At 43.8% G+C, this 13849-nt stretch overlaps 1 protein-coding gene across 1 annotated transcript in view; it reads left to right on the top strand.

The window, feature by feature from the left end:
- The first annotated feature begins 1452 nt into the window (after positions 1–1452).
- Positions 1453–13849, top strand: part of LOC130117607 (dysbindin-A-like) — a 63845-nt gene continuing 51448 nt past the window's right edge. Inside the window, exon 1 of the mRNA XM_056285724.1 lies at positions 1453–1659. Coding sequence (XP_056141699.1) covers positions 1604–1659 — 56 coding nt within the window. The 5' untranslated portion in view covers positions 1453–1603. The remainder of the gene's footprint in view (positions 1660–13849) is intronic.

Here is a 13849-nt window from a genome sequence, read left to right as displayed (position 1 = left end):
TAGTGTTTAATCCATCACTCCAGCAATGGTTTAGAGATTTAGGAAATGTCCTAGAAAGACAAAGACAGTATTGTTTGTCAATACAGTGGAGACAAGACTTTCTTGAAAATATGCAGCCCTTCTTGGCTAGACGGATAGAGCCCCATAATAAGCAATAAGGCTCACTAAGTGTGATACCCCAAGCACTTGACAATATATTCTGGCTAGTGTAGATATCCATAGTGCCTATGCTGGCTTTTATTTTGTTTTGTTGCTTTTTGTCGGTCATTATTTCAAGCAAATCTTCCATATTCTATGTTTTCAAAAAAGACATGCATGTTCGGGTCAATACTCCTGCCTGTGCCCCTGAGCAAGCCAATGAAAATAAGAACTGGAGTTGGTCCCTGGGTGCTGCAGCTGCCTACTGCTCCTATACAACAGGACGGGTTAAGTACAGAGAACTAACTCATTGTAACATGTACAATGACAAAATAAAGTGGCTTTCTGTTTAAAAACAGCAGGTATTCCTTATTTCTCATCCAAATGCTTTTCTTTGAAAACTATGCCCATATTTTATGCTAAGCCTGTTTTTATTCTCAAAAATTATAAACATTTTATTTTAAAAAAGGGAAATTCAAGATTCAAGAAACTTTATTGCCACACAACCAGTTTTGTTGTATTGGTTTACGGTACAGCATGGTGGCTCTTTCTTAACATGCCCGACTTCTCAACTTGGAGACATGCAATAAATACTTATAGGACACTAACAGCAACAATGGCATTGTCATTAAGGGGTACCAGGGGTCATGGTTAGAGGGGATGGAATTGAGAATTCTTCTTTTGATTGTACTGTGGGAAAATACTGTGTCTGAAATGAGTGTTTTCTGGGCTGAGTGACCTGCAGCGTCTTCCTGATGGCATGGGAATGCAGACTCCTTGGCTAAACTAATGTTGGAGAGTAGGAACTGATTTAGAAATTCGATGTCCCATTGAGCAAGTCAGCAGTTGAAAGAAAGGAAATGGAAGAAAGTAATACAATTTTTTTTTAATGGCAGGATTAATTTGGTAGTAAGCTGAAAGGTACATAGTCATATACAGAACAAGGTTAGCAGTGAGAACTAGAGGTGGGAAGAGGAGGGAGGAGGTTGTCATGCCAAGATTAAGAACCGGGAAGAGATTTAATGAATCGCTTATAATTTGACAAATGTGATGACTATAAAGGAATCTTGGGAGTGTGGACTGCAATAAATATAGCAGAGGAATATACAGTAGCTGATGAAAACACAGCTGGAAGAGGTTGTAAATCAGAAATTTAATTCGAAGACACCGAGTTGTGTCAATGATAAAACAGCAGAGCTATTGGAGTTGAGAAAGTAGTTGACACGTTGGAACAGAAGATGGCGGTAATGTAACACTTGGATAGGCTGCCGTTCATCGTTAAACGCAGAAGAAGAGGAACAACAACAGCAGCACTGGTAGTTTGCCGGTCCATTTTCACTGAACACTGTCAATTAGCAAGACCAACACAAGTATCGGACATGTTAACGGGCTAGTTTATTCATTAACGAAGACATTTTTAACGTAATCATCATCAGCGAGTATATACAGGCAGCGCTTGAACATCATGTTTGAAAATTTCAAAGAAAAACTTCAGACTGTTCAGCAGGATTTCACCACAGGGTTAGTATCAATATCTGTCATCTTTCTGCTTTCAACTATTGTTATTGTTAAATTTTAGATGTTTGCCAGCCACCCTTACCGATGCAAGGTTTGATTTATTTGAATTTTGTATTCGTGTCTGTACTAGTGCTCAAAATTAGCATCCAGAAGACTTGATAATAAGTAAATCGTAGCTTTTCCCTTAGGTTAAAGAGCACACATCGTTATAGCAGCATCAGTGATATCATAAATATCCTTGTAGAAACCTGTGGTTGAAATCAGCCGTATCACTTATTCTTATAAAAGGTCATAATCCGTATACTGTCGGCGGCTGTTAGCCCCAGCCTCCCTGAATTATTGCGCTCAGCTGATAGTCATGAGATCAGGATTGTCAAATATCGCGAGAGCAACAATCGTGCGCTGTATATAAGCCCAAAAACAAGCAACCATTTTTTTTCAGCAGGTCCGATGGCGGTGAGCTTCAATGAAGTGTGTTCAAGTGAAATGAAATACTTTTTTTTTCTCCTTAAAATTTGATAGTTATCAAGTTTTGGAGAAACACAGAGTAACTAAACTACAGCAAAGCCACCCTCAGGGGAAGTGTTGTCTGGTTAACAGAAAATGTAGTTAAAACTACCTAGTAAAAATGATTACATCTACATTTGCAATGCAATACAAACCTTTGTTACAAAATATAACACAAAATTAAGTTACATGGCTGCAGTCAATACAACTGAGTTAATTCACTGTGACTGAAAAAGTGGTATGAATCACAAACAGTTCTCCTGGTTAAATAAAGGCTAAATAAAACTATATGAAGGTTAAGAAATAAATTATACAATAGCACATTGTGTTTGGGTGTGCGCGCGTGTGCACACTTGTATATGTGTGTATTTGTATGTCATTGCAATTTGTTATTATGCACGTTTTTGTATTGTCTGTTTTTTTTTTAACTATACAGTGGTTGTTTGTGTTCCTCACTGTATATAGAGCATGAAGGAAACATTACAAGATTCTGTCTCACTTTCAGCCTTTCATGCTTTCTGTCATCTCTCGATTATCTGCATGTCTGCCTGCTTGCCTGCCTCTCTGCTTGTTGGCTAACCTATCTTTTTATGTGATTGTGTGTCTATCTGCTTGTCCAGGCGTTTTTACAGAGATCCCGCAATACTTCGTAATGAAGACCCGTCTTTACGCCGGCTTTGTTTTTTACACTGAACCAAAGAAAGGCAACATAATGCCGCCCCAGTGTGTGATTTTACATAGCATACCGGTGTTCCGGAAGCATAGGTGGGGTGATATGTAACACCACAGCGTCATCTGTCCCATCCTGCCAGCTGTTCCTTTTACACAGACATCAATTAGGATCTACGATTATCTTCGCTGTGGGCTTAACACCAGAGCAACAATAGCCCCCATTCTGTGTTTGTAGGTTCAAGATCAAGAGTTCAAGAGTTTTTATTTGTCATATATATAGCGATACCCCCAATACAACATGTAGGGAAATGGCCTTTCTTGGTAGATGTTCAGAATGTACTCAGAGTATTATAAAATAAATAGAAATGTACAAGATAAAAACTAGCCAGTCTACATGTGTTTTGTGGACTTGGAGAAGGCTTATGACTGTGTACCCTGGGGCACTCTGTGGGGGGTACTGTGGGAGTATGGGGTACCGGGACAGTTGCTACAAGCCATCTGGTCCTTGTATATCCAAAGTGAGAGCTGTGTCCGCATTCTCAGCACAAAATAAAACATGTTTTTGGTGGGTGTCGGACTCTGCCAAGGTTGTTCCTTGTCTCCGATTCTGTTTGTGATATTCATGGACAGGTCTCGAGGCGCAGACAAGGTGAGGAGTGTGTCGATTTTGGGAGCCTTAGAACTGCATCTCTGCTCTTCGCAGATGTTGTGGTTTTTGTTGGCTTCATCAGAATGCCACCTCTGGCGTGCACTGGGGCGGTTTACAGCTGAGTGTGAAATGGTCAGGATGAGAGTCAGCACCTCCAAGTCTGAGGCCATGAGTCTCTACCAGAAAATGGTGGATTGCTCCCTCCGGGTTGGGGATGAATTGTTGCCTCAAGTGAGGGAGTTCAAGTATCTCGGGGTCTTGTTCACGAGTGAGGGTAGGATGGAGTGGGAGCTTGACAGGCACATTGGTGCAGCATCAGCAGTAATGCGGACATTGTACTGGGCCATTGGATGAAGAGGGAGCTGAGCCAGAAGGCAAAGCTCTCAATTTACCAATCAATCTTTGGTCCAACCCTCACCTATGTTCATGAGCTTTGGGTAGTAATCGAAAGGGTGAGATCATGAATACAAGCGGCTGAAATTAGTTTCCTCCACAGGGTGTCTGGGCTCAGCCTTAGAGATAGGGTGAGTAGCTCGGACATCTGGAGGGTGCTTGGAGTAGAGCTGCTGCTCCTTCGCGTTGAAAGGAGCCAGTTGAGGTGGTTCGGGCATCTGATTAGGATGCCTCCTGGGTGCTTTCCTTTGGAGGTTTTACGGTCACATCCAATTTGGAGGAGACCCAGGGGTAGACTCAGAACTTGCTGGGGGGACTACATGTCCAATCTGGCCTGGGAACACCTTGGGGTCCCCCAGGAGGAGCTGGAGGGCGTTGCTAGGGAGATGGATGTCTGGAGTGCCCTACTTAGCTTGCTGCCACTGTGAGCCGACCCCGGAGAAGCGGCTGATGATGATGAGATGATAAGATAAAAATATATAAAATATAAGATAAAAATTATGAAGATATGGAGAAAGACACTGATGTGTATAGTGCCGACAGAAAGCTATATACAAAAAAAAAAACGCAATAAGACGAGGAGGTGCAGAGAAAAATACAAACCAAAAACAGAAGTATTCAATAGAAATGATAGAGAGAGATGGAGAGAGAGAGAAAGAGAGTTGATTTTACAAAACCCTTTATTAAGCACTACAATTGGTATACAGACAAAAGGACATCAACTACAATAGTGCAAATGAAAAAAACAATACAGCCAGGACTTTCCCTCATTACACAAATTAGAAAAAGAAAACCAGGTCTTCTTCATCATGTCCCTCTGAGCATAATACTCCCCTATTGTCCTGGCAAAATTCCTAACCTGGCTGTCTCCATCTGGCCAACTAATCATCCCCCCATGTAAATGGCGCAATGATTCATCCTTCTCCACCTCAAGCTGATGTGTGGTGAGCATTCTGGTGCAAAATAACTGCCAGGCGTCGCCCAGGTGGGTGCTGCACATGTGTGGTGGTTAAGGTGAGTTTCCCACCTTTAATGTGAAGCGTTTACGGTGTCTAGAAAAGCATTATATAAATGTAATGATTTTTTTTAATGATTATTGCCCATTTAAGGCTGAAAGCCTCTAGATTGTCTGCCATTTTGTAGTAGGCATGCTCCACCCTGAGCCGAGCCTTCAGCAGTCCTGTAAGAACCTGCACAGGGTCCACACATCCCAAAGCCCGGGCCCGGTTCGTCCGGCTCAGATAGATGGCTAATTTGGCAGTAGCTGACAAGTGCATGTGTACCTTTCTCCCTGGCTAGGTATTTGGGACCATATACAAACAATTGAAAAGAAAAAGCCTCCCCCACGCCCAAAAACCAACCCCTTAACAACTCAAACACATCCACCAACGTAGGACACTAGACAAAGAAATGTGTTAGAGTTTCACACTGAACAAAAAAGACATGCCTCCCTGTGATCCAGGTGTGCTCTGTGTCTGTTCGTGGCCATCACTCCGTGCACAATCCTCCACTGGAGGTCAGCTGACAGTTTTTCAACCAGTAACTTGTATAGGGGCCACCAGCACCCTTTCGGGTAAGACTCTGGGCCAAAAAACTCAGACCACCTCAATGCTTTCATTCCCTGCAGAGACTCAAAGTTCCTCACCTTCACACACAGGATGTAAGTTGCCTTTTTTACCAGGTCCTCAAACTTATCCAGCCGTGAGGTCGTGAATGAAAGGAGTCAGCCCTCCACTTGCCACTCCCCCACATTAGGAGAGATTGTCAACTGTGGAAAGCTATATTCCACATCCTCCTTCCATTGGCCAGTTAGCTGACGGTTCTCCATCATATATGTCCTCAGGGGCTCGGGAAGCAACATACACACCTCCTCAATAATATGACTTAACAACCTGGGTCAGATTTTGGTGTGTTACTGCAGGATCCCTGCGGGCATCAGCAGATGTTCCAGCTGCACACATCACTTTCAGAGAAGATCTTATGCTGGCTGAAGACAGGGTCCGGGCCTGAATGAAGCTGTTGCAAAACTGGTTCCTCAAACAGCCACAGACCAGCCAAAGTAGCAGGCTCCCTGGAGGCCTTCAGGATCTTCCATGCATCCAGGACAGAGGCGTAGAAAGGCAACAGACCTGTGAGATTTGCCTCCTCCAGCCTCAGAAGAAACAGTTGCTTACCGTATCCCAGACAACCAGCTGTCTGCAGGATGAGCTTGGCTGTGTCTAGCTGCTGCACACCACAGCAGTTGCTGTGCAGTCTTCAGCCAAACGGCCATCACTCGAGAGGTAATGTCCATAAGACCCTGTCCTCCTCCTTCCACTGGCAAGTATAAGGCTTGGGCTCAGATCCAGTGCTCCCCTGACCAGAAAAAGCCCACTATAGCCTGCTGAACGTCTTCAATCAGGCGTCTTGGTTGAGGTAGAACAACCAGTCTGTGTCACAGTGTCGAGGCAACCAAGTTATTGGCAACAAAAAACCCGACCCCGTTGTCTGCCTCTGCTTGCTATTTGTACGGACGTGCAAACCACTTATGGCCGACATCACCACACTTAAAGCATTTCAACTGCCCAGAACTAGCATACACTATGTACGAGCCTTTACCATATTTAACTCTAAAGGGAACCTCCAAACTCTGTGTTAGAGACTCCAAAAACATAAACTCCTGTCTCCTGAGTGACTGAACATGTTTCAGCTTCAGATCTTTACATCTGAGACTGACAGTTTTGAAAGCACTAGCGAATTTACCAAACCTCCGCAGCTAATTTTCCAACAGCTTGTTGGAGATAAACGGTGCCACCCGACACTGTGATGAAGATAGATTACAACACTGAAGATAGACAACACCGCTATCTAGCAGTCGTGGGGTTGCACAACACAAAATGTTTGTCATGAACCTCTACATGTAAACAATTAAAAATCGATATAGTGGTTCAGCCACCACCCTTTTGAGTAGTGACCGAAAGAAAGGGTGAGATCGCGGATACAAGCGGCTGAAATTAGTTTCCTCCGTAGGGTGTCTGGGCTCAGCCTTAGCGATAGGGTGAGGAGCTCGGACATCCGGAGGGAGCTTGAGGTGGGGCTGCTGCTCCTTAGCATCGAAAGGAGCCAGTTGAGATGGTTCGGGTATCTGATTAGGATGCTTCCTGGGCGCCTTCCTTTTGAGGTTTACCGGGCACGGCCAACTGGGAGGAGACCCCCAGGTAGGACCAGAACTCGCTGGAGGGACAACATGTCCAATCTGGCCTGGGAATGCCTTGGGATCCCCCAGGAGGAGCTGGAGGGCGTTGCTGGGGAGAGGGACGCCTGGAGTGCCCTACTTGGCTTGCTGCCACCGCGACCCAACCCTGGAAAAGCAGCTGAAGATGAGTTGAGATGAAAAGGTTATCCAACACCAATGGACCCTGTATGAAAAAGTAATTGCCTTCTTAGTTACTCAATCAACCAAATAACCGAATTTGGTGACACAATGGCCCAGTTGTTAGCAGAGTTGCATCACAGAAAGAAGATCCTGAGTTCGAACCCCAGGCCATCCCAGGTCCTTTCTGTGTGGAGTTTGCATGTTCTCCCCGTGTCTGTGTGGGTTTCTTCCATGTGCTCAGGTTTCCTCCCACCATAAAAAAAAAAAGACATGCATGTTAGGGTTAATACTCCTGCCTGTGCTCTTGACCAAATGCAATAGAAAGAACTGGGGTTGGTTCCCGAGCGCTACAGTTGCCCACTGCTGCTGTACAATAGGGTTCAAAGAAGGTTGAATCAATTCATCTGGATACGTTTATTGACAGATACGTTTCATCACTCAACTAAGTGACATCTTCAATCTAAACTGACTGCAGGTATACCCACCCTTTATAAACAATACAGTACAACACAGTTGCCTAATAACCGAGACTAACCACCAGTTTCATATGCAAATATGGGGTGTGACCTTTAACTAGTTTCAAAGGCCAAGTGTACTATTCACAGAGGATTATAATTCTGTTTATCCTCTTCCAGTGTTGTATTCTGTAAATTGTGTAAACAGCATCCATTGCACATTGTCCATCTTGGGAGAGAGATACCTCCTCTGTTGCTCTCCCTGAGGTTTCTTCCTATTTTTTATCCCTGTTAAAGGTTTTTTTTTAGGGAGTTGTTCCTTATCCGATGAGAGGGTCTAGGCACAGGATGTTGTGTTGCTGTAAAGCCCACTGAGACAAATTTGTAATTTGTGATATTGGGCTGTACGAATAATATTGACTTGACTTGATTAGGGATTGTTGCAATCACAGCATTGTAAGATGGCGACAGATGTATAATGACTGAAACCAACGACCAGTTTCATATGCAAATATGGGTGTGACCATTAACTAGAGTTTCAGTGGCCATGTGTACTATTCACAGAGGGATTCACAGAGGGAATAGTTGCAATCACAACATTGTAAGATGGTGACATATGTACTCTTAGCTCTCCCCCCCCCCCCCGGTTCAGGGATGGTCGTTCCCTCTTAATATAGATGGCCTCTTTGACTCACCATTCAAATCATCGTTCCTCACTATCAAGGATGTGCAAATCCTCATCCCTGAAAGAGTGGCCACTGGCGTGTAGATGGGTGTAGACTGTGGAGTCCTGGCCTGATGTGTTAGTTCTACTGTGTTGTGCCATTCTTTTGGCCAGCGTCTGTTTACTTTCCCCAATGTAAAAGTCACTGCAATCCTCCTGGCACGTAACAGCGTACACTATATTGCTCTGTTTGTGCCAGGGGACCCGATCCTCAGGGTGGACCAACTTCTTGCACAGTGTGTTTTGGGGTTTGAAAGCAACTGAGACATGGCGTTTTGAAAATAGGTGTCTCAGCTTTTCTGACACTCCTGCCATATACAGACTCACCACTGGTTTATGCTTAGACAGCTGTTGTCCTTCTCCTCTCTTTGATTGGCTGGTGCACTGTTTGGGTGTCTTCTTGGCTTTGACAAGCACCCAGTTAGGATGACCACACTTAACCAGGGCCTGTTTAATGTGGGATTTCTCCCCTTACCCAGCCGCTGTGTCGGTGGGGACATTGTCAACTCGTTGGTAAAGTGTTGTGATATATATATATTTATATATATATATATATATATATATATATATATATATATATATACTCATATATTTTCGTAATGTGTGTGTGGTGTTAGTGTGTGTGTGTGTGTGTGTGTGTGTGTGTTAGTTAGTGTAGACAGCGGGACCGAAAACTAAAGCACTTATGATCCTAATTCTTTTTGGAGGTGGTAGGTATTGTCTCAGAGAGTAAGGGGAAAATCCCAGAAAATTAAAATTATGCATAAATATGCATAAATATGCAAAATATGCATTTTTCTAAAAATGGCTAAAAACCACTTTTCTCGGCATTTCAGATGATTCTTAGCATCTTTGATTTTTTCACCTATGAAAAATTTCTGGGACAAATGTTTTGGCCTTATGCAAAATAAATGCATTTTTGCAAAAATGCACTTATGATCCTAATTTTTTTTGGAGGTGGTAGGTATTGTTCCAGAGAGGACCAGAAAATTAAAATAATTATAATAATTACGCATAATTATGCAAAATATTCATTTTCTAAAAAGGGCTAAAAACCACTTTTCTCGGCATTTCAGATGATTCTGAGCATTTGGGGGGAGGGAGTTGGAGTCGGGGGGTAAACAACTTTTCTCGGCATTTCAGATGATTCTGAGCGTTTGGGGGGAGGGAGTCGGAGTGGGGGGGTTTAGGGGCAGGGGGAAGGCGGTTAGCTGGCAGGATGAAGAGGAGGGAGATTTAGACGGGTGGATAACCAAACCGCTACACTGTAGCGGGGTTCTTCTAGTATACATATATATATATATATATGTATATATATATATATATATATACACTCACTGGCCACTTTATTAGGTACACCTTGCTATTACTGGGTTGGACCCCCTTTTGCCTTCAGAACTGCCTTAATCCTTCGTGGCATAGATTCAACAAGGTACTGGAAACATTCCTCAGGGAGTTTGGTCCATATTGACATGATAGCATCACGCAGTTGCTGCAGATTTGTCGGCTGCACATCCATGATGCGAATCTCCCGGTCCACCACATCCCAAAGGTGCTCTATTGGATTGAGATCTGGTGACTGTGGATGCCATTTGAGTACAGTGAACTCATTGTCATGTTCAAGAAACCAGTCTGAGATGATTCGAGCTTTATGACATGGCGCGTTATCCTGCTGGAAGTAGCCATCAGAAGATGGGAACACTGTGGTCATAAAGGGATGGACATGGTCAGCAACAATACTCAGGTAGGCTGTGGCATTGACACGATACTCAATTGGTACGAAGGGGCCCAAAGTGTGCCAAGAAAATATCCCCCACACCATTACACCACCACCACCAGCCTGAACCGTTGATACAAGGCAGGATGGATCCATGCTTTCATGTTGTTGACGCCAAATTCTGACCCTACCATCCGAATGTCGCAGCAGAAATCGAGACTCATCAGACCAGGCAACGTTTTTCCAATCTTCTATTGTCCAATTTTGGTGAGCCTGTGCGAATTGTAGCCTCAGTTTCCTGTTCTTAGTTGACAGGAGTGGCACCCGGTGTGGTCTTCTGCTGCTGTAGCCCATCTGCCTCAAGGTTCGACGTGTTGTGCGTTCAGAGATGCTCTTCTGCATACTTCGGTTGTAATGAGTGGTTATTTGAGTCACTGTTGCCTTTCATCAGCTCGAACCAGTCTGGCCATTCTCCTCTGACCTCTGGCATCAACAAGGCATTTTTGCCTGCAGAACTGCCGCTCACTGGATATTTTCTCTTTTTCAGGCCATTCTCTGTAAACCCTAGAGATGGTTGTGCGTGAAAATCCCAGTAGATCAGCAGTTTCTGAAATACTCAAACCAGCCCGTCTGGCACCAACAACCATGCCACGTTCAAAGTCACTTAAATCACCTTTCTTCCCCATTCTGATGCTCGGTTTGAACTGCAGCAGATCGTCTTGACCATGTCCACATGCCTAAATGCATTGAGTTGCTGCCATGTGATTGGCTGATTAGAAATTTGCATTAACGAGCAGTTGGACAGGTGTGCCTAATAAAGTGGCCGGTGAGTGTATATATATCAGGACACTTTACCAACATATATACACACACTTTGTTAAAGAAACACTCAACAGTAGGGAAAGTGCTCAACAATTAAGGAACAAAATAATCCAGTGAGTCAAGTAAATTCTTTGAGACAGTACAAGCCTGTTTCATGCCATAAGCAATCATCAGCTGTCAATAAAGCTACTCGAGGAAAGGACATACCATTTACTGCCTCGTCATGCACATCACGTGCACAGCGTCCAATGGGGGAGGGAGAGGTGCAACATCCAAAAATTCAAAAACATGTGATCGCTAACGGTCCAATGAGGGTGGGGGGTATTTGTCTATTGTCATGATTTATTTATAATTACAAAACGGGTGCTTATTATCTATGTCTGCAACTGCTGACCAATTCATTCCTGTTATTCAATGTGGACATTTCTGGTTTGCAAATGATAAAATATTTTTCCGTTAGACATAGATTGCACATTTTACTACTGGATGAATATGCTTTGTTCTTTGAGAGGATTTTTCCAGCTTGTTGAATAATTAATGTTTCTGTCCACCAATGACCAAATGTAGCGGCTTAAAGATGTTACATTCTTTAAACGGTTGTTTCTAAAGCTACACGTGTGCATTAAACCTCTTTTTGAATGTTCCCTTTGTTAGACCGACGTATGTCTCTATTTTGTCGTTGTCATTTCTAGTCACCGTAGCTTGGTAGATAACTCCCTTCGTCTGGCATTTTCTTTCGATGGGGCATGAGTCCTTCACATGGCAGTTGCAGTTGGGGGAGTCCGATTGTGATGAAGGTGTCATTGATTTGTTCATGATTCTTGTATTGTGGTGGGGCTGCAACGATTAGTCGACATAATCGACGACGTCGATCATAAAAACTCGTCGACGCAGAATTTTAGCTTCGACGCGTCGTATAAAAACAATCAGAGCCAGTAACGTTAACTCAAAACCGCACAAATGTTCATTTGTAACTGCAATGCCCTATAGGAAGTGCTGGGGGCAGTATCGCTTCCATCGTCTGATATAACTGCATTTTGCATGAACGACGAAGAGAAGAAGAAAGCGTATGAACGATGGCGGAAAGGAGAGCGAATGAGGCTAATGAAGAGCAAAAACCAGCGAGACCGAGACTATCAAAAGTCTGGGAGTATTTCACAGATGACAAGCCAAAGAAGTCAGTTAAATGCAGAATATGCAAAGCCGAATTGGCATTCCACAGCAGCACTACGGCGATGCACGAGCATTTGAAACGCAAGCACCCTGGAGCCACGATGATTGCTACTTCGGATCATGGGTAAGTTTAGCTAGTTAGCCACAGTATCGTAATGTTTACGTTAGCTTAAGTTACATGTTGGAAAACAGAACGTCTCAAGGGTGATGCTTGCTAAGCGAACGCTATTTCAGTTATGTGGATTCTGCGTATCCACCAACGAGCTGTATGTAACATTAGCTAAACCGCACCAAGCTTGCAGCATAGCACACTACAGCTTAGAGTTGTTTAGCTCCGTCATTTATCACCGAGTGTCGTGTTTTTGCAGACTGGAGTATTAACTAGCTAAGTTAAGATTGCTAACGTTAGCTAAATGTTAACGGGTTCTAACATTCACTGACTCTGCAGTAACTTACGCTATGAGCTCTAGGTTTCTTTTTTTTCAGTTGAAAAAAATTGAACTTTTTGGGCTAAAGCGCAGGCAAGACTGCAGAGACGGGGAACGTTAGCACCATCTAACATTAGCTAGCTATCTTACTTAGCTAGTCAATCTGCAGTCTGCAAAAACACGACACGGTGCTAACGTGAGCTGTCTGTAGCCTAGACAGTCAACTAGCTTTCACAGTGCGCTCTAATCAGCTGTAGCTTGTCGTAGCGTTAGCTAGTTAGACTGGGTTGGAGCATATCAATAATTCAGTTGTAAGATATTTATTCATTTAAATGGTTTAATTGGTATTAGGCAGTACACTAAGATAAACTGATACCATAGCCTACAACTTGTGATGATAATTAATACAGCTTTCTGTTTTGTTCTCTTTCTATTTTAGTACTAAGCAAAGGCGTGTGGATGAGTTCATCCTGAAGAGAGGCTCATGCACCCCTCAAATGGCTGGAGTCTTAACAGAGAGCATCCTCAACATGCTCGTCAATGACATGAGACCAATATCCATGGTTGAAGATGGGGGATTTAAGCAGATGGTCACCACATTCCATCCAGGTTACACCTTACCTTCCAGAACTCATTTTACTAAGCTTATGGAGGGAAAGTATGAAGCTACTTTTGGTAAGGTTAAAGATGCTCTTAAAGCAACCAAGAACAAGATTGCCCTGACAACTGATGCCTGGACCAGTGTCGCGACAGAGGCATATCTTGGCATCACCTGTCACTTTATAAGTGATGACTGGGAGCTCACTAGCTTCTGCCTTACAACCATGCCACTCGAAGAACGGCACACTGGACCCAACATTGCTGCATGGATTGAGCAGGCTGTGGAAAGGTTTGAGATCCCTCCCAGCAAGATTGTGGCAGTTGTTCATGACAATGGCTCCAATGTCGTACTGGCTGCAAACATCTTGCAGGAAAAACATGGGTGGGTGTCTATCCGCTGTGCAGGCCACACTTTACAGTTGGTGATCAATCGTGCACTGAAACACCCTCAGATCAGTAAAGCACTGGGAGCAGCGAGGTGTCTCGTCGAGCACTTTAAAAGGAGCGAACTGGCTTCAAGCAAGCTTAAGACAAAGCAGAAACAGATGGGAACCCCGGAACACAAACTTGTCCAAGATGTCTCTACCAGGTGGAACAGCACCTATTATATGGTGACTCGCATGCTGGAACAGAGATGGCCACTGACTGCGACTCTGTCTGACCCGGCAGTAACACAGAGAGGGAAACAATACCTAGAC

Source organism: Lampris incognitus, chromosome 9 (assembly GCF_029633865.1).
Source record: "Lampris incognitus isolate fLamInc1 chromosome 9, fLamInc1.hap2, whole genome shotgun sequence".
Classification (NCBI taxonomy): Eukaryota; Metazoa; Chordata; class Actinopteri; order Lampriformes; family Lampridae; genus Lampris; species Lampris incognitus.
This window is presented reverse-complemented; position numbering and strand designations above follow the sequence as displayed.